General features: G+C 36.3%; 2 protein-coding genes and 1 long non-coding RNA gene across 5 annotated transcripts; all 3 read left to right on the top strand.

Moving 5' to 3' along the window:
* Positions 1-910: 910 nt before the first annotated feature.
* Positions 911-6,041, top strand: LOC111893889 (CSC1-like protein HYP1). Of its 3 annotated transcripts, none has more exons than XM_023889978.1 (11): positions 911-1,138; positions 1,769-2,125; positions 2,233-2,385; positions 2,475-2,538; positions 2,778-2,987; positions 3,063-3,251; positions 3,421-3,719; positions 3,806-4,082; positions 4,175-4,450; positions 5,271-5,504; positions 5,706-6,041. In XM_023889978.1, exons 2-11 carry the CDS (start codon positions 1,845-1,847, stop codon positions 5,862-5,864), a joined length of 2,142 nt encoding a protein of 713 aa, XP_023745746.1. In that variant the 5' UTR covers positions 911-1,138; positions 1,769-1,844; the 3' UTR covers positions 5,865-6,041. The 3 variants fall into 3 exon arrangements, with proteins under 3 accessions (XP_023745746.1, XP_023745750.1, XP_023745755.1); XM_023889982.1 differs by having other exon boundaries at positions 1,781-2,125; XM_023889987.2 differs by having other exon boundaries at positions 1,834-2,125.
* A 1,641-nt stretch (positions 6,042-7,682) lies between these two features.
* Positions 7,683-9,447, top strand: LOC122197427 (uncharacterized). The gene is made up of 2 exons (XR_006191044.1): positions 7,683-8,846; positions 9,152-9,447. It is a non-coding gene; the product is annotated as an uncharacterized LOC122197427 (long non-coding RNA).
* Positions 9,448-13,595: 4,148 nt separating this feature from the next.
* Positions 13,596-15,387, top strand: LOC111894027 (ethylene-responsive transcription factor ERN1). Its single transcript, XM_023890092.3, has one exon. The coding sequence runs from the start codon at positions 13,653-13,655 to the stop codon at positions 14,643-14,645; it is 993 nt and encodes a 330-aa protein (XP_023745860.1). The 5' UTR covers positions 13,596-13,652; the 3' UTR covers positions 14,646-15,387.
* Positions 15,388-19,944: the final 4,557 nt, after the last annotated feature.

The raw sequence follows: 19,944 nt of genomic DNA on the forward strand, positions 1-19,944 counted from the left end.
ACACACTTGTGTTTTCATAACGACACTATCTCATTAAAGTCTATTCAATGAGGTAATATAATTACAAAATTATATATAAGTATATTGTTTAAATATATAATAATAGTCAAGTTTCATAAAAGCCTTTGTATCTTAGTTTTCGTTCTTTTCTTTTTAGCTTTCACTATTTAAATATTTTATTTTGGTTTAAACGTTACTATTGCGTACATACATCGTTTTTTTAGATAAAAAACAAATTCTTAATGATTAAACCGGAAAACTATAAATTCTATAAAAATCAATATAGCCTAAAACTAATTGAATTTTCTTTTTAATAATATTATCATTAAAAGTTTGATAAAAAACGAACTTTAACTTGAAAAAAATATTTTCCATTTGTTTTCTTGCAATTCTTTCCGGAAAAAAAAAAAAAAAACTCACAACAGCTATTGTTGGAAAAGAAAACAGTGATTTGGTTAAATAAAAGCATAAATAACAAGATATAGTAATTTTTATGAAATTTATAATTTAAAAATACAAATTTTTTGTCTCTATATATTGATAGGACAAATTAAACGGATAAAAGGGAAAAGGTATTCTAAATCAGCTTTACAAATTCTATAAGGCTGATCCCATTCTGATTCATTTTTGGCTAATTTTTATCTCTACCTATTAAATTATTATTTTTTATTGTATTATGAATGATGAATTGTTTATCTCCAAATGATTATACATAAAAGCTATAAAAATATTATATAAATGTCTTAGAAAAGTATGTTCAATAGCACTCTTTTATATACACTCGATTATTAAAAACCTTAAAAATAAAGTTTAAAAGTACGTAAATCTAGATATTTTAATAGATATATAAAATGTTAATTAAATTGAATTGGCATTATAAAAGGCGCGGATATCGGGTTACAAACTTATATGTCGATCTTTACTAACGAAATCAGTTTATGTGGCAAAGGATAATTGACGGCAGTTAACGGCGAACAAACGGAGTATTTCTTAATCTGGCAGCGGCACGTACTCCCATTCCCATTCAAAGTCGGTTAAAATACATTCTGACGACGAAGCTTAAACTCCGGTTCAGCTAAAGATTCCTTCTTCGATTTCTCTACCCGTATCTATCGCCGGAAACTTATCATTAATTCAGGTAATAATTTCATGAACTTTTACTTCTTCAATCGTTCTTGCTGTATTAGGCTATGCATTTTGTGATCTAATTGCTAAAATTTTGTTTTGAAGTTCTAAGTAGCCGTAGTTACACGTTTGATTGTTTTTATTTCGCGTTTAGATATCCAGTTATCATTTCTAGCTCAACATTCCTTCTTGATTATGGATTCCTTTATCCGTATCTATTGCAGTAGAATAATCGTTAATTCTGGTAATAGTCTCATAAACTTCGATGATATTTAGTAGTTCAATCGTGGTTGCTGTATTCGGGTTAACATTTTATGATCTAATTGATGTAATTTCTTCTGAAGTTCTTACTAGCCTCAGTTCTATATGTATATATTTTTTGGATTAGGTATACAGTTGTCATTATTTTTATTTCATCTATGGTTATGGTTTAGGGTTTAAGTTGATTTGTCATTCAGTTTTGGATTTTATTCTTAGGATTATGCATCTTTACAGATAAAAGTATACTTGCTTTAGGATTCAGCTTTACTTTAGATTATTAATTGCTCTTATACTTTCAGTGATTATATTTGTTTGAGTTGACTATTCCTCTTAATGGACTATGATTGATATTTAGAGACTGATTTTTGATGTTTCATGGAAGTTGACTTTTTAGGGACTATTAAGAACCAGAGAAAGCTGGAGTAACTGCAATTTTCACTTTTTCAGCATTCTGAAGGATGATTCTTTCTGCTCTTTTGACTTCTGTTGGCATAAATTTTGGTTTATGTTTAATATACATCACTCTATACTCCATATTGAGGAAGCAACCAGTGAATGCTGAAGTTTATGCACCACGGATAGTTGCTGAAGGAAAGTATGATCAGAGAAGTGATTTCAATTTGGAAAGGTTACTTCCTTCTACCAGTTGGATGATGAGGGCATGGCATCCCCCTGAAGAAGAACTCCTCATGCGTGCAGGTTTAGATGGTGTTGTCTTTATGCGCATTTTTATCTTCAGGTTACTATTTTTCATTCACAATAAATCATTCTAAGTGGATATGCTAAACAAAGTAGGGTTGTTATATTTTTAAGTATAAGCTATCTAATCTTTTTGCTTCATTACAGTTTGAAAATGTTCTGTTTTGCTGGGGTAATTGGTCTTTGTGTTCTTCTGCCAATCAATTATATGGGAAGTCAGATATTTATTGATTTTTCAGACTTCACAAACAAGTCCTTGGAATCATTCAGTATTTCAAATGTCAATGATGGATCCAAAAGGTGATTTTTACTACTTTACCTTTTTGATTCTTCAACAGTTAACTGTTACATTTAGTTAACTCTGATCACATTATTTGGAACTTTTGAAGGTTATGGATTCACTTTGGTGCAGTGTATGCCTTCACTGCATTTGTCTGCTATCTTCTTTATGATGTAAGCATTCTTTTAACCAATAGATAATCATGGTTTGTTTGGTTGTATGGAATGGAATGATGAAGGAATGGAATGGAATGGAATACACTGGGTAATGGAATAAGTCATTACATTCCATGATCATGTTTGGTTGGCCTGTACGAATGGAATGAACCATTCCATTCCCTTCCGGATTCCCACATACCAAAACACTACATCAATTCCCTTTCATCCAATGAATTATTTATTATGATCTGCAGGAGTATAATTATATCTCTTTGAAAAGGCTTGCATTCTACTCCTCATCCGAGCCTAAACCCAATGAATTTACAGTATTGGTTAGAGGTATTCCAAAGTCACCTACAGACACCTTAAGTGAAACCGTTGAGAAATTTTTCTCAGAGTTTTATCCTTCAACATATCTATCACACTATATGGTGTTTCACACTTCAAAGATTTGGAAATTAATTGTAAGTCAACTTTTAAAGCTTTACATGATGCATTTAATTCATCTGATTCCTATTTGTATTTAAATGCCATTCTAGCATGAAGGTGATGCGCTATATAAAAGAATCGCTTATCTGAAGTCCACAAAGCAGAGGTCTCAAAGGTTTGGGCGTGTTGGATTTTTTGGGCTTTGTAGGCCCAAGGTTGATCTTGTGGAGTATTACGAGAAGAAATTAGATGATCTAGAAGAAAAAACAAGAACACAACAATCTTTGCTTCATGGAAAGGTAAGCTTATTATATATTTTCCCTCAATGTTAGTATTTTCCTTCTCGTTTATTCTAGGTGCTCCAATGTTTTTAAGTGTTCAATAAAAAAAGCAAATAGTAATAAGCTACAAATAATCTATAGTATGTGTAGTTGGCTAAATTTGATAATTTTTTTTTTCATTTTGTAGGAACTTCCTGCTGCATTTGTATCTTTCAAATCACGAATTGGTGCTGCAGTAGTTTTACAAATCCAACAAGGAGCAAAGCCTACAGAGTGGCTTACTGAGCGGGCCCCAGAGCCTCGTGACACATACTGGCCTTTCTTTTCTGCATCTTTCCTAAGCAGATGGATTGGAAATGTGGTTGTGGTTATCGCGTGTGTTGTTCTTACCATTTTGTTCTTCATTCCTGTTCTCATAGTCCAGGGTCTCACAAATTTGAATCAGTTGGAGACTTGGTTCCCTTTTCTCACAGGCATTTTAAACATGTCAGTATACTATATAACCTGCTCATTTCAGTATATTATGAAATTACATATGTAACTTGTCTATATGGTGTTTAACTTGTATGCAGAACGTTTGTAAGTCAAGTCATCACGGGATATCTTCCTAGTTTGATACTGAAGACGTTTTTACAGTATGTGCCACCTGTGATGATAATATTATCCTCTATTCAAGGCTATGTTGCACGAAGCCAAATAGAGAAAAGTGCATGTAATAAAGTGCTCTGGTTTACCATATGGAATGTATTTTTTGCAAATGCTTTATCAGGATCGGTTTTATATCGGGTTAATATCTTCCTTGAGCCTAAGGAAATACCAAATATATTAGCTGTTGCTGTTCCAGTACAGGTAAAATGAATAAATAAATAAATACCCTTTTGTTCAATGCAGTTTTAATGGATATTAAAGAGGTGATACTAATATTTTAATTTTTTGAACAGGCTACATTCTTCATAACATATGTAGTGACATCTGGGTGGACTAATACATCTTCAGAACTTTTACGGTTGATGCCCCTGATTTACAGTTACACAAGAAGAATATTTTCAACTGAAAGTGGTGAAGACTTTGAAGTGCCTTCACTTTCTTACAGCAGTGTGATCCCAAGTATTCTGTTATTTGGACTTTTTGGCATTACATACTTTGTCCTCTCTCCCTTGATTCTGCCTTTTCTACTCGTTTACTTCTGTCAGGGATACATAGTTTATCGTCATCAGGTTAGATTGATTCATGATCATCAAATTTCTTGCTATTTGATTATTTATATATATTTTGTTATTACTATCTTCCTTTTAGTTGTCGGGAAAATCAGTAAATTACATTTTTGGTCCTTGTAGTGCTTAATTATTTGCAGTAGATGAGTAAATTGTATTTTTGGTCCCTGTATTTTTTAGTTTGAGTTAATTACACTTTTGGTACCTGTAGCTTTTAATTATTTGCAGGAAATGAGTAAATTACATTTTGGTCCCTGTAGCTTTTGACTATTTGCAAGAAATGAGTAAATTACATTTTTAGTTCACATAGTTTTTAATTTGAGTGAATTATGCCTTTGGTCCATGTAGTTTTTTATTTGCTAGAAATGAGTGAATAACTTTTGGCCCCTATAGTTTGCGATATCTTGCACTTTAGTCCAAGTTTTAAATTTTTACAAGAACACTAAATTATAGTTTTTGTCCTTGTGGTTTCTACTATTCTGCACTTTAGCTCCAAGTTTTGAGATTTTTACAAGAAGACTAAATTACAGTTTTGGTCCCTATGGTTCACCAACAAAGACAAATAATTTTCTAAGAAAAATGAAAAAAGTATGCAACCTTTCATGAATATCACACAGACGATCTTGATTCACAAATGGTCACGCCACATGTCTACTTGCCATTGGTTGTCTTTTTCTCATTTTTTAACTGAACTTTATATATTATAAATTAGACTTCATTTTTTTTTACATGTCTGCTTACATTAATGTTGAATATGTTACAGATTGTTTAGATCGTTAATAGATACAATACTGATTTATGTCTTTTTTGTTTTTTTTAATAGTTGCTGAATGTTTATTCACCAAAATTTGAGACTGGTGGGGAGTTTTGGCCAATTGTGCACAATTCTACAATCTTTTCATTAGTATTGATGCAATTGATTGTTGTGGGGATATTTGGTCTCAAAAAGCTTCCCTTGGCTTCCAGTTTGACTATTCCACTTCCAATCATCACTCTTCTCTTCAACAGCTACTGCAGAAAACGGTTTCTACCTGTTTTCAAAGGCTATCCTGCTGAGGTATATGTCAAAAACCATTCATCTCAAATTCTCAATCACATTCATTACATTAAAAAAAAAAAATCAAAGAAAGCACGTTGCCACTTCTCACATGTAACCCTAGATACATAATTTCCCTTCACTAAGATTCTATGAACATCAACAACCATCCATCATATATCAAACTCTAAATGTGTAGCTAAAATATTACTCATGATACAGTTGATGATAAAGAAAGACAGACGTGACGAAAATGCCCCTGGAAAGTCTGATTTCCATGAGAAACTAATCACTGCATATAAAGATCCAGCTTTACAGCCAATCCAATTTTCTAGAAGAACAGACAGCAACAATGCCCCACTTCTTGCTTCTGAATCATGAGTGTGATGATTGAACAGTGTGTAGATTTTGTGCACCTTAATTCATTTTGTTTAATAATAATTTATTTCTTTTTGAAAATTCATTTTCAACAGCTTTTGTAATTGCGTGAAAATATAAAATGATCAAGTGAGTTGTACGTTGTGCAGTGAAAGTTATGCCTTACATTGGACTTGGTTATTTCCAATGTTTTAAAAACCGGTTTTTTAGTTGAACCGGTATGGTGACTGGTTCCCGGTTCGACCGCCGGGTGAACCGGTTTCTATATTTTTCTATGTTTTTAACTTTTTTTTTTCTATTTTCCTACACATACATACATATATAAATCATGAATTTGATGTTTACAAGTGCAAACATTAAAAATACACAAAACAAATAAATTGTAGATCAATCCAAATACACTAAAATAACACATAAACATAAGTTTTAATGTTTTACATTAATCCATATACGTTAAAAACAAAAAAATAAAGTATAATACCGAAACAAAATATAGTTTTAGATGAATATGAACACATAAAAAAAACTTTATAATATTTGTCATATGTTTTTATTTAGAGAAAACTAAATGCATTTGAAAAAAAAATTATCAAAATTTATTATGTAAATGGTTCTTTTTCATTGTTTTTATTCAGTTTAACCGGTTCAACCGGTTTATTTTGACCGGTTCAATCGGCTTTTTTTTTAAAAACCAGCCGGTTCAATCCGGTTCAGAAATCAATATAAAACTGGTGATAATTAAACCGCTCCCTCCTCCGGTTCCCGGTCCAACCGGTTCAAACTGGTTTTTAAAATACTGGTTATTTCAGATCTTCAAAAGGTAGGTGAAAATTCTTTCCTGGACCTAAATCTTGTATATAATTATAAATCTGTCGTTTCACACTATGAATAATCATATAACTAATTTTTTTTTTTGGAACAGGCAAATATATTAATAAAAGGCTACACTAGCAATTGGCCCCTGTTTTATTGTAAATTTTCTGAAATGATCCTTATGTTTCATGAAATTCCATAAATTGTCCCTGTTCCAATAGAGAATTTTTAAATTGGTCCCTGTATTTCAACAAAATTACAAGAAGTGGTCTCTATGTAAGCAAATTTATAGAAATGGAACTGGTGTTTTACAAAATTACAAAAATGGTTCCTCCTTTATAATAACATTAGATAAATAGTCCCTAGGATTCACAAAAAGTTATGTAATAGAGAATTTATAAATGGTACCTGTGTTTTTAGAAAACTACATAAATGATCCCCGCTTAGAATTTTTTTTATAGAAATGGTCCCTATGTTTTAGAAAATTACATAAATAGTCCCTGTCTCATTGAGATTTTTCAGAGTTGGTCCCCGTGTAAGCAAATTTATAGAATTGGAACCTGTGTTTTACAAAATTACAAAATGGTCCCTCCTTCATAGCAGTCCCTACATTTCACAAACTTACCGACAGAGATGGTCCCTTCATAATAGCAAATTTATAAATGGTCCCTGTGTTTTTACAAAAATACATAAATGGTCCTCACTTAGGCAAAATTGTAGAAGTGGTCCCTTTGTTTTACAAAATTACATAAATAGTCCATGTCTAATAGCATTTTTTATAAACAAATTTAGGAGTGCGTGCATATTTACAGAAATGGGCCTGCTATTTTCTTTTTACAAAATTGGTCTTTTTGTTTCTTTAACTCTTAGAAATGGTCCCTGCCTAATAGGGAATTTACATAAATAGCCACTGTTTTTCGTAAAGTTATAGAAATGGTCCCTGCCTAATAGCGAATCTACATAAATTGTTGATCTATTTCATAAAGGTACATGTTAGGGAGAGCAATATGTAAAAATAGATAAGATTTTTTAATTATAGCATAGATATTATTAGATCCTAGAATTAAGGCCCAAGGTAGAATAGGTCGTTATGAAATTTTCCCTGTATAAATTCATGTATTGTGTTTGTGAAGAAGATATAGAAAATCGGAAGATCCTTCCTCCATCTTCACTCTGTTATCAATCTGCATTCCAAAGATTGTTGAACTTGATCTGAATCCCTCGAATCGAAGATCTACGAATGGGAGACAGAGAAAACTCTTCCAACTCAAACCCGGTGATCGTCCAGAATGTCTAGGACGCACTATTCCCTACCGGAATTACCCTTGACGATACAAACTACCTGCTGAGGTCAGTTAATGGAGATGCACATCGGGGCACGAAACAAATCTGGTTTTATCACCGGAAAAACACCGAAGCCCACCAATGGCGATGAGAAACAACTCGAATCTTGGCTGATCGACAACAATCGTGTTAAGAGCTGGCTAATTGATTCCATGAACCCGTCCCTGATCCGCCGCTTTATCCGACTTCAGACGGCGGCTGAAATCTGGGAGGCCGTCGGGAAAACATTCTACGACGGAAGTGATAAAACTCAGCTATTCGAATTGAAACGCCGGTCTTTCAACACCCGACAGAATGGGCGTGCTCTAGCGACGTACTATAACGAATTGGTGAGCATCTTCGAAGAAATTGATACTTGAATTACTACGCAAGAGGAGACTGTCGATGGCACTGTGTCCGAAAATAAGACAATGAATCGTCTCCGTGTACACATTTTTTGGCTGGGTTGGACTCCAAGTTTAACCTAGCTAGAAGTGAAATCCTAAGGAAAGACCCACCTATGAGTTTGGAGTCTAGCTATGCTTACATTCGAAGAGACTCCAGCCAAAGACAAACCATGGAAGAACCAAAAGTTGAACCTGATAGCTTGGTATATATAGTCTCACGCAACGGCCCTCAAAAGGGAAATAACTCGAATGGAAAGAAAAACTCGTTTACATGTACTCACTGCAGAGAAGAAGGCCACTCAAAGCAAAGATGTTACGAGATCATAGGCTATCCGGAGTGGTGAAACTTCACGAAAAAACCTAGAAAAAAGCTAAGTCAAGCTACAGTTGTAACTTCTGCTCAAGAAACTCCGATGGCTACACACCAGTACGACTGACTTCGGTATGTCTTGCCAAAACCAAACAAAAATTAGTAATTGGATAATTAACACAGGTGCTACAAACCACATGATAAATGATAAAAACCTTTTGACAACTTTACATGCACCTAAACAAAGTATAATACATATTGCGAGTGGGGAACTTGAAAAAGTGACATGTGAAGGGGCGGTACAGGTGTCGAGTTCTATGAATCTTGACTTAGTTCTTGTAGTTCCATCTTTGTCTTCTAACCTACTCTTAGTTAGCCAAATCACAAAAGCATTGAATTGTTATGTAACTTTCTGGCCAAATGATTGTGTGTTTCAGGACATAGAGAAACACAAGATTCTTGGCTATGGTACTAGAAGGGGGTGGTTGTATTATCTTGAAGAGAATCATAAGAGTTCGGCATTTCATACCGGAATAAAGAAGGCAAATAAGTCTATGGCAACGTTATGGCAGCGTCGTCTTGGGCATTTGTCTTTTAATTATTTGAAAAAGTTGAAACTGAATTTATTTTTTAACCTTCATGAAAGTGATTTTAAATATGGTATTTGTGAATTGGCAAAGAACACAAGAATTTTGTATACTCCTAGTGATAATAAAGTCTTCATTCCTTTTTTTTTTAAAATACATTCAGATGTATGGGGGCCTGCGCCAATCTCCACTCCCAGTGAAGCTCGTTATTTTGTGACTTTTGTTGATGAGTGTACTAGGATGATTTGGATTTCTTTACTGAAAAATAAAGGGTATGTATTGTTTGCATTCAAAGAACTACATCACCTAATCAAGACTGAATATAGGAGAGATATCCAAATATTACAGCATGATAATGGAGGTGAGTACATAAATCATGCCATGACGTGTTTTTGCCAAGAAAACTCTATATGACATCAAACCTCTTGTGCCGGAACCCCCCAACAAAATGGACCGGCTGAACTAAGAAATAGACAAATTCTTGAAATTGTATGTGCATCTTTGTTCGACATGAACGTACCGCAAAATTTCTGGGGTGAGGCAGTTCGATCCGCGGCATATCTCATGAATAGAATGCCTTCTCGTGTTATTGGTTTTTCCACGCCTTTAGAAAAACTTCAAGAGCTTGTACAACAACCTATTAATCTTGGACTTGAGCGACAAATATTTTGGTGTACGGCTTATGTTCATCAAAATATAGGAAAACTTGAACCAAGGGCTGTTAGATGCGTGTTCCTAGGATACGCTACACATAAAAAGGGTTATCGGTGCTACAATCCAATCGAAAATAAGATATATGTATCCAGTGATGTATCGTTTTATGAAACCTTGCAATTATTTAAGGATGAAAGTTCACTTCAGGGGGAGAGAAACGAAGAAGTGAACTCTCTTGACGCTGAAGTGGGTGAAACTAATAGTCGTGATCAAAATACCGATCATCAAGATGAATCGGATCCCGAAGTAGAGCTCGAACCGGAACCTGATGACGACTATTCATGAATCGGAACCTGATGACGATGATACTATTTATGATCGAACTAACAACCTAACTAATAATGAAAGTGTTACATCTGATGTTGTGTAGGAAAACCAATCACAAGCCCAAGAACATGCAGCCTGAGATCAGGAAAACGAATCACAAGCCTAAGAACATGCAACCCAAGATCAGGTACACGCTGGCAATAACTTTGAATCATGTTTTCCCGTAAGAAGTACTCAAGGAATTCCAAAGATACAATACCAAGTTGACTTGAAGGCGAAATCTAAGTACCCTATTGGTAATTATGTATCGCAACATAGCTTAGCTAGCTCCAACATGGCGATAATTAATGAGTTGTCCACCGTTTTGATACCACGAGACGTGTATGAAGCTATGAAAGATGAAAGATGAAAGATGGAAGAAGGCAATCATGGAAGAGATAGACACCCTAATTAAAAATAATACATGGGAGCTTGTAAAGCTTCCTGGTAGAAAGAAAGTAGTAGGGTGTAGATGGATATTTACTGTAAAGTTAGATTCAAGAGGAAATATCGACCGGTTCAAGGCAAGACTCGTGGAAAAAGGGTACACATAGAAATACGAAATTGACTACGGAGATACCTTTGCCCCGTTGGCAAAGATGAATACAATAAGAGTGCTATTCTCCATAGCAGCTAACGAAAAAACTAGGCCTTGAGACAATTGGATGTAAAAAATGTGTTTCTAAACGGGTATCTAGAAGAAGAAGTCTACATGGAGGCTCCTCCAAGTATGAATTTTAATGGGAAAGTTTGTAAGCTAAAAAAGGTGTTGTATGGGCTGAAGCAATCACCTCAAGCTTGGTTTGGTAGGTTCTCGGCGTTCATGAAGAAGATCGGATACAAATAAAGTGATGCAGACCATACCTTATATGTTAAAAACAAGAACAAGAAAATTACAACACTTGTAGTATACATAGATGATATGGTGGTAACAGCCTAACAGGTAATGATGATGAAGAAATAGCTAAACTTCAAACAAGGCTTGCTACTGAATTTGAATTAAAGGACTTGGGTGAGCTTAAGTATTTCTTGGGTATTGAAGTATCAAGGTCAAAAACTGGGATCAATATGTGTCAGCGGAAATATATACTAGACCTGTTAGCAGAAACTGGGATGCTTGATTGTAAGCCCATTGACACACCAATTGAAACAAATCATCAACTGGCCATATTACCAGATCAAGTCCCAACTAATAAAGAGAGATACCAAAAGCTTGTTGGGAAACTTATTTACTTGTCACACATGAGGCCCGACATTGTGTATGATGTGAGTGTTGTTAGCAGATTCATGCATGCTCCTAGTGAAGAACATATGAAGGCAATATATCGAATTCTTAGATATCTTAAAGCTACTCTTGGAAAGGGTTGTTTTTTGGAAAGAATCAAGACCGTAGTTTGAAGGGATACACTGATGCAGATTGGGCAGGTGACCGAACAAATGGTAAATCTACTTCAGGGTATTTCACTTTTGTTGGAGGTAATTTGGTTACTTGGAGAAGTAAGAAGCAAAAGATGGTCTCAAGATCAAGTGCAGAAGCTGAGTATAGAGGAATGGTGAATGGTGTATGCGAACTACTGTGGATAAAGCGAATTCTTCGAGACATTGGTGTATCTCTAATGAGCCCTATTAAACTTTACTGTGATAACGAATGAGCTGTGAAGATAGCCAATAATCCTATTCAACATGACAGGACTAAGTGTGTTGAGATTGACAGGCATTTCTTGAAGGATCACCTGGAGGAAAAACAAAAGAATTACCACATGTAAGCTCAGAAGATCAACTGGCGGATATTTTAACAAAAGCAGTGTGTGGGAGAGTGTTCGAGTGCTCTCTTGACAAGCTGTGAATGTTGGATTCTCCACCTTGAGGGGGGAGTGTTAGCGAGAGCAATATGTAAAAATAGATAAGATTTTTTAATTATAGCATATATATTATTAGATCCTAGAATTAAGGCCAAAGGTAGAATAGGTCGGTATTAAATTTTTCCCTGTATAAATTCATGTATTGTGTTTGTGAAGAAGATATAGAAAATCGGAAGATCCTTCCTCCATATTCACTCTCTTATCAATCTTTAGTACATACATGATCTCTACGTTTAACAAAATTACAAAAATGGCCTTATATAATATCAAATTACAGAAATGGTCCCATGTTTCACAAAATTACATAAATGATCGCTGCCTAATTGCGAAATAACATAAATGGTTCCTGTGTTTACAAAATTACAGAATTGCTCCATACCTGATAGCAAATTTACAGATATGGTCCAATGCTTCACAAAAATTACATAAATTAGTCTTATGTAAGTGGCATTACATTAATGGTGTGAAAATATATGATTAATAAACCCGTCGCAAAGCACAGCAATCCCACTTTTTTGAAGTAATTACGTAAATGTTGAATAATGAATATGCAGCTGTGTGTGTAGTATTATTACAAGTATTAACTATAGTTATGTTCAGGATAACCACTGTTCTATTCATAGGATGCCACTTGGAGGGATTAGAATGGCCTTTGACTTGTAATTTTCCCATTTGTTTTCGAAAAAAAAAAAAACAACAAAACGAAACCCCTTCATAATATTATTATCTTAACCCCAATTTAATTATGACATTAACTTAACCCGTCATTCCACGTGGCAGTCTCCTCAAATTATAGTCACATCATTTATAAGTTCCATGGTAAAGTGGTTGGATTAACTAATTGGTTTTTTTTTTTTTTCAAAATTTTTTTGTAACATTTAATTTATATTAAACATGGTTCCAAACTATTATTAAAAATGTTTAACTTTATAACCTATTAGCAAATAATTATAACCCAAAATTACCTATTTCATATGAAATAGAACAGATGGAGTAGTATATAGTATAACATATATTACTTCCATTTTGGCAGACTTCTTATAAATATTTTATGCCAATTTGTATTATTAAAAGTAATGCGGATGTCATCATTAGTTTATACAAACTTCATATTGTCCCCCGGACTTTAAAAACAATCTTAGATTATTCATCAATGCTGACATATCCTACTCAATATTCCAATCTGTGATACACACGTACACATATCACTGCACAGATTACAAGTTGTAATTCACTTTGACTCTACCCAAATAACTGAGGCATCTTTGATGATAAACAATACTAGTCAAAGAGGAAGAAACGTCCAAAAGTTAACTTTTAGACACAAATACTAGAATAAACAATCAGATGTGACCTCTTCAATCTTGTCTAATCTATATATACACATATCTTGATTTAAGGGATGCATATCAGTATATCACCAACCACTAACAAATCAAACATCTTTCAAGTCTCTCAAGAGTACAAACATGGCTAGGAAGAGAAAGCTAGAAATCAATCAAGAACAAACCATGGCTTTCGGTGGGCCCCAGAGAGCCAAGAAGAAGTTTGTTGGGGTGAGGCAAAGACCATCGGGTAGATGGGTTGCAGAAATCAAAGACACCATACAAAAAATCAGAGTATGGTTAGGGACGTTTGATACAGCCGAGGAAGCGGCTCGAGCCTATGATGAAGCCGCTTGCTTGTTACGTGGATCCAACACTCGCACCAACTTCTGGCCTTCTTCTCAATCCTTCTCCACCACACCCGCACTCCCATCGAAAATCACAAATCTTCTTCTTCATAGGCTCGAAGCCCGAAACAACCCTCGACCACCATCTGCTTTGGTGAATCGACATGAAGACGTGAAGCAACCGGAGGTGGAGTCGGAGTTCTTAGATACGTATTTTACCGACTTTTTAAACGATGTAGACGGGTGTCTCTCTGTAAACGATATGATGGCTAGTGATGTTGGTAGCAACGTGAGCTTTGAATCGTTTATGCCGGTTGATGTGGATTCTTGTGGAGATACAAATGGTGGAGGCGAAAGGGAGGTGGAAGAAGAAGAAGAAGAAGAAGAAGGGGTGGATTTTAGGTTTATTGATGAAATTGGAACGGGTTGTAATTTTTCGCCATTTGATATGGCTCAAGAAATGGTGTCGGAGCAAAGTTATGATGGGGAAGAAGAGCCGATGACGATAAGTGAAGCGATGAAAAGGATGAAATATGAACGTAAGTTTTCGGCTTCTCTTTATGCTTTCCATGGGATTCCAGAGTGTTTACAAAGAAAGGGTGGGCAGGGAGGAGGTGCGAAGGGTAGAGAAAGGTCGAAAATGCATAGAATGGCTCATCAAGTGGATGAAGAAAGTAAAAATGGTGTGGAAGAAATGTGTTTGGTTTCGTCGTCTTCGGGTGAGTTTATCGATGGAGATATGTCTATGTGGAACTTGTTTGATCTTCCTACCATATGTTATGTTAATTAGATCTCGATCTTAAGCTTTGATATGGGTTTTGATACTTGGTGATCATTGGAAGATAAACTTTATTTTTTCACGATGTTCATATGTTGTGATTTGTGAAGATTGTACACCTTAGAGTTATTGGGAGCAAATATGCACGATGAACCTTGCTTCCTCGTTCTAAGATGTGGTGTTGTAGAATGTAAGATTTGTTAAGAATGCGACTTTGTGTCATTTTTCAAAGGATCAATGGAGTTTTTTTGCCTATTGAATTCAGATCCTAATCATCCTATGTAAGATGTAAAACGGTGACTGTTGAATCGATTTTACTGGCATGTGTTTTTTTGTTTTGTTTTATTTTATTTTTTTATTTTTTTTTAACTAAGGTTGAATTTGAATAGATTGTAATAACTTATTTTCTTTCCGTAAAAAGATCGCGGAAATTACACGATTGTGAAAACTATAGAAGTCTAAACTTTGTCACGTTATGAAACTTCCGGAAATCGTTGGGAGGCAAGGTCACAAGATTAAATAGCCTTTATAGAGAACCGGTTGAATTTCATGTGTGGGAGGACAAGTAAGGTGATTTAGACGCGTGATGAGGAAATATAAAAAAAATGGTAAACCGAAATATAGAGAAAGAAGTTGGAGCTTCATACAATGTTCGTTTGCCTTGAGAAGGCATATGATCCTATAAAACATCGTTGAGAAGGCATATGATCTTATAAAACATAGCAGATAGAGGGTCCTAAGATCATCAGGGCTATGTGTGGCAGATAAAGGGGTCGAGGAGATATGATAACGCTATACATGATAAATATTGGAGATTTAGGACCATGTCCAAACCCATATAGGTGTAGATGACACAAAGCTTTGAACGGTGGAAATCAGACTCAATCAAGTATCAACACTTACCCACGGTGGAAATCGGAGTCAATCAACGATCAACACTTACCCATATATCTAACCCTGATTTAGGATTAAAGGAGGGGTGCCAAGGTCTATGGTGTGTTTTTTTTTCTCCGATGACATTGTGTTGGTGGAAGAGACGAAGATAAAACTAAATGCTAGATTAAATATTTGGAGGATGACCTTACGGAAAAAGTTTATGGACAAGTATAATTAAGATCAAATATTTATGGTGCAATTTCAACATGAAGTAAAATGATGCATGGTTACAAGTCTGTCTACGAGAGTAGATACCGCCACCAAAGAGTTCAATCGGAGATATCGAGTAACAAAAGGGTCACTTTGAAACTGAAAATGAATCTTTAAAAGGTATGGCATGTGACTTTGCATATATACTTGTTAACAAAGAAGGCACATCGGACGATGATGGAAAATATGGAAATGGGGATGTTCCGTGTTAGATAGGATACCCCATGTATTCATAAATAAGTTGGGAATTGTGTCAATCAACATAAAATTAAAAGAAGGAAGGTTGTGGTGGTTTGGACATGTTGAAAGGAGGTATGGACATGTTGAAAGGAGGGAAACAACGAATACATTTAGAAGGGTAAAAATTGCTACGTTTGATAGGTCGATGACGAAAGGTCGACTTAGGAGCAAGTGGAAAGATAACTTAAGGTTAAATATGAAGAAATTAACACTTTTTAGGATATAACACCATACAAAAGGGAAAAGAGACAATCCTTGCCGAAGTGCCCGATCCTGAAATGCCCACATCAGGTGCTGCACGAGCCTCCTCGGCTGTCAGCTGAAATGCCCGACTCCGAACAATTGGCGCCTCTTCTTTTCCCTGGCGTCCATCTGTGATCCTTTGTGTTTTCGGAGCTGGAGCTGCTACTGGTCCTCTTGATGCTAAACCTGGAAAGTTTGCCTTCTTATGGTCCTTCTGATTGCAATGGAAGCAAATCAGATATGTCATCTAGACGGTGGTAGTGGTAGCAGTACAATCCCTACTAAAGTGCCCTGTCCTGCCGCACTTATAGCCGCCCGTACCACCCATCCTTCAGGTTCCGTCATGAGTCTTGTCTCACTTGCCACAACGGCCCCCGCCCTGCTGGCCTCTCGATCTAAAATCAAATCCCTAGGGGTTCTTAACTGAAAACCCAATCACCTGACACTGCTCTGCCTTCCTCTGCCCAGGTGCTCCAAATTAATCTCCTGCTCACGGGCCCTAGCTACCATGTCATACAATTTCGAGCAGGAAAAAAAACTAACAAACTCCCGAATATCTGATCTCAACATATCGTGGTACCAGTTCTTCCCCATCTCCTCATCTGCAGCATATTATGGTACCGATAGAGCCCTCTCCCGAAACTTGGCGGTGATCTCCGTCACGGTCTCATTCGTCTCTCTCATGTCCAGAAACTCCCTCGCTAGCTATTACAACTCAACAGTTGGTGCAAATTCTGCTCTAAATCCAGACACATAATCGGTCCAAGTCATGGCCTCAATGGCTGGGGCTCCCAAGGTATAGTCGACCTCCTCCCACAAATCTCGGGATCGCTCCCTCAGACATCCTACAATGAACCTCACCTTCGACCCCTTGGGGGAGAAGCTCATCATCTAGTCACACTCAATGTATGTTATCCGACGCCTGACGACAATTGGGTCCTTTGCCCCAAAGAAATCTGGTGCCCCATATCCCCTGAAATCCTTGAAGGAGAGAGTGTGGGCCCCATACTGGCTAGCGGCCAGATAGGCCCTGAAAATCTGAAGACAATCCTCCATTAGCTCAATAATACCCTCCTTGATCGACCCAAACATCATTGGGGTCACATCTAGGATTCCTCTAGTAACCTCATATGCAATGAACTTGCACAAACCCTCATCAGTTGGTTCGGTGCTCGTACCCGAACCAGATCCAGATCCTAGACCTCTTACTCCACCACGGGTCATCGCCATGTTGAAACATAACACATAAAAAATAGTACAAACATGAAGAGGTTCGCACTCTCGAGCTTCTCAGATTTATTGTGGTCTTCCTGGTCTCAGGTATAAATCCTATGCTTTCGCTAGTATGGGCCCAATACTACCTTCCACACTTATCTATACCCTCCTCAAGGACTACCTCGACTCCTCAAAGTCACTCTCTTCCCATTTAATACTCATCCCCTACTACTAAGCGTCCTAAGCGCCAAGACATAATCCAAGAACTCCCTAGGGTTCCTATCCTCACCACTTTCTGCTATCAGCTGCAAAAGGAGCTCTCACTAATACCATCCAACTACCACACAAATACAATTACATACTATCAGTACTAGATAATTCTTTAAATGAGAGGTCCCACACTACAATGGTTGGATTGAAACAAGAGTTGCGCAATAGAGTTAAACCTATTCTATAAAATTATCTAATCTCAATAATATATAACCCAACCTATTCGTACGCTAGTCATCTGGTACTAATAAAATTCCTAAAATCACAAAGCACATATCATTCAAGCATCAAGTAGTTCAATCGAAACACAACCTAAACATGTCATCCTATCAAATAACTGATCTTATACTAGTATGAAAATCTATAAGCTCATACAATAGGCACATAAAGGCATCTCTCCTAGCAATCTATCATGCAGTTCTGAGCAGATCCTTAGCCCTAATATAGCATGCAAGACTCACATCATAGCATAAAACATATAACATGCATGGATATTTTGGGAAGATTTACTTGAGCTCGGCTGATTGCACACATCACACCTCTTTCTTTTATTTAAATCTCTTACTTAAAATGTTTCTTTTATGGAAAATCAACAAAAATCTAGATTTGAGTTCAGGCATACCCGAGAGCATGCTTGAATCCCTAAAACCAAGGCTCTGATACCAACTTGTAATGTCCGAAAATTTCAGATATTCTTTTTGTTTTTAAATTCCTTTCAATCATATGATAATCATACTAAAACAGTCAAAAGTATATCATAACAACATATTATCTGAGTATAAAATCCTAAAATCACATGATGTGGAAAAATCATAGGTGGATGTAGTGCGATCAGGTCGGGCCCTTCCCCTTTGAGCTGGAAGTACCTGAAACATAAACTAAAAACCGTAAGCACAAAACTTAGTGAGTTCCCCCAAAATGCCTCGTACCATACATACATAACAAACAAGCATATTTGGGTGCTTGCAACCCCTTTAGTCTCTTTCAACCGGTATCGGGTGTATTTCAACCCCTTCGGTTGGTACAGGATATATTTCAATCCCTTCGGTCTCTTTCAACTGGTACTGGGTATATGTCAACCCCTTCGGTCTCTTTCAAGCGGTATCGAGTCTATTTCACCCCATACCACTACCACATAATAGCATAGCAAAAGAGCCACGGAGATAACAAGCAAATACATGCATAACAAACATTTATCACGAAGACAATCATCATACTACAAGCATAAAATAGTGGGTCGGAATTGGTGCCATCGACCTACGGATACATTGAAAGAAACTCACCTCATACTGAAGATATCAAATCACACTCAGGCTGCTGACTCGCAAAATCCTCTCATTAGATCACAAGTATAAGACCCTAATTAGAAATTAGGTCAATAGCCCACCACGAGGGTCCAAACCCTATATCCTATCTTTGAGGGAAAAAGCTACTTAATCCTTTCCTTATTGGGCCTAACCAACCAAGGCCCACATACAATTAGTCCCAGGGCCCAAAAGATATGCCATGTCAAAAATGGGTCCAAGTCTAAAAGCCCATCACAAGAAAACTCACGGCCCAACAAGGGCCCAAAGTCTGTAAGCCCCAAAACAGCCGAAAATAAATCCCACCCCCTATGGTGAGTACGCTCAGCATACTTCCAGTATGCCCGACATACTCACTGCCTTCGCATCCACGGGACTTCTTGAGCGTACGCGCAACGTACGGTGCAGCTGGCCAAAGTCCACCTCCAAGGTCTTAATCATTTAAGACCTAACATCTAATTTTCAATCTAAGCTTATTAGAGTGTCTTAATCCATGAAGTTGCAAACTTTATGCTTTTGGATGTCTTAAATGGGTCAAATCTTGAACTAACTTCATGAACCCAACTTCAAACCTTTCATGGTTGAACTTAATCCATCAAGACACCATTTGTATGCTCAAGGGACGTTAGAAACACTAGGATCTAACATTATAACCTTCTGGAGTAGCTCATACTCTTAAGAAATACCTGAAGGACCATTTTATGATGAAATAAAGCCTAAACTACAAACTAACAAATGGAGTCATCAAGGTAGAAGCTTTTTTTTTTTTACCTCCAATAAGCTATAAATTATGAAAAACCTCTGGATCTACAAGCTCTTTGTGATCCAATGCTTCTTCACAACTCTTCTTCTTCTTATTCTTCTTCTTCTTCTTCTTCTTCTTCTTTAAGCAC

Source organism: Lactuca sativa, chromosome 4, assembly GCF_002870075.4.
Source record: "Lactuca sativa cultivar Salinas chromosome 4, Lsat_Salinas_v11, whole genome shotgun sequence".
Lineage (NCBI taxonomy): Eukaryota > Viridiplantae > Streptophyta > Magnoliopsida > Asterales > Asteraceae > Lactuca > Lactuca sativa.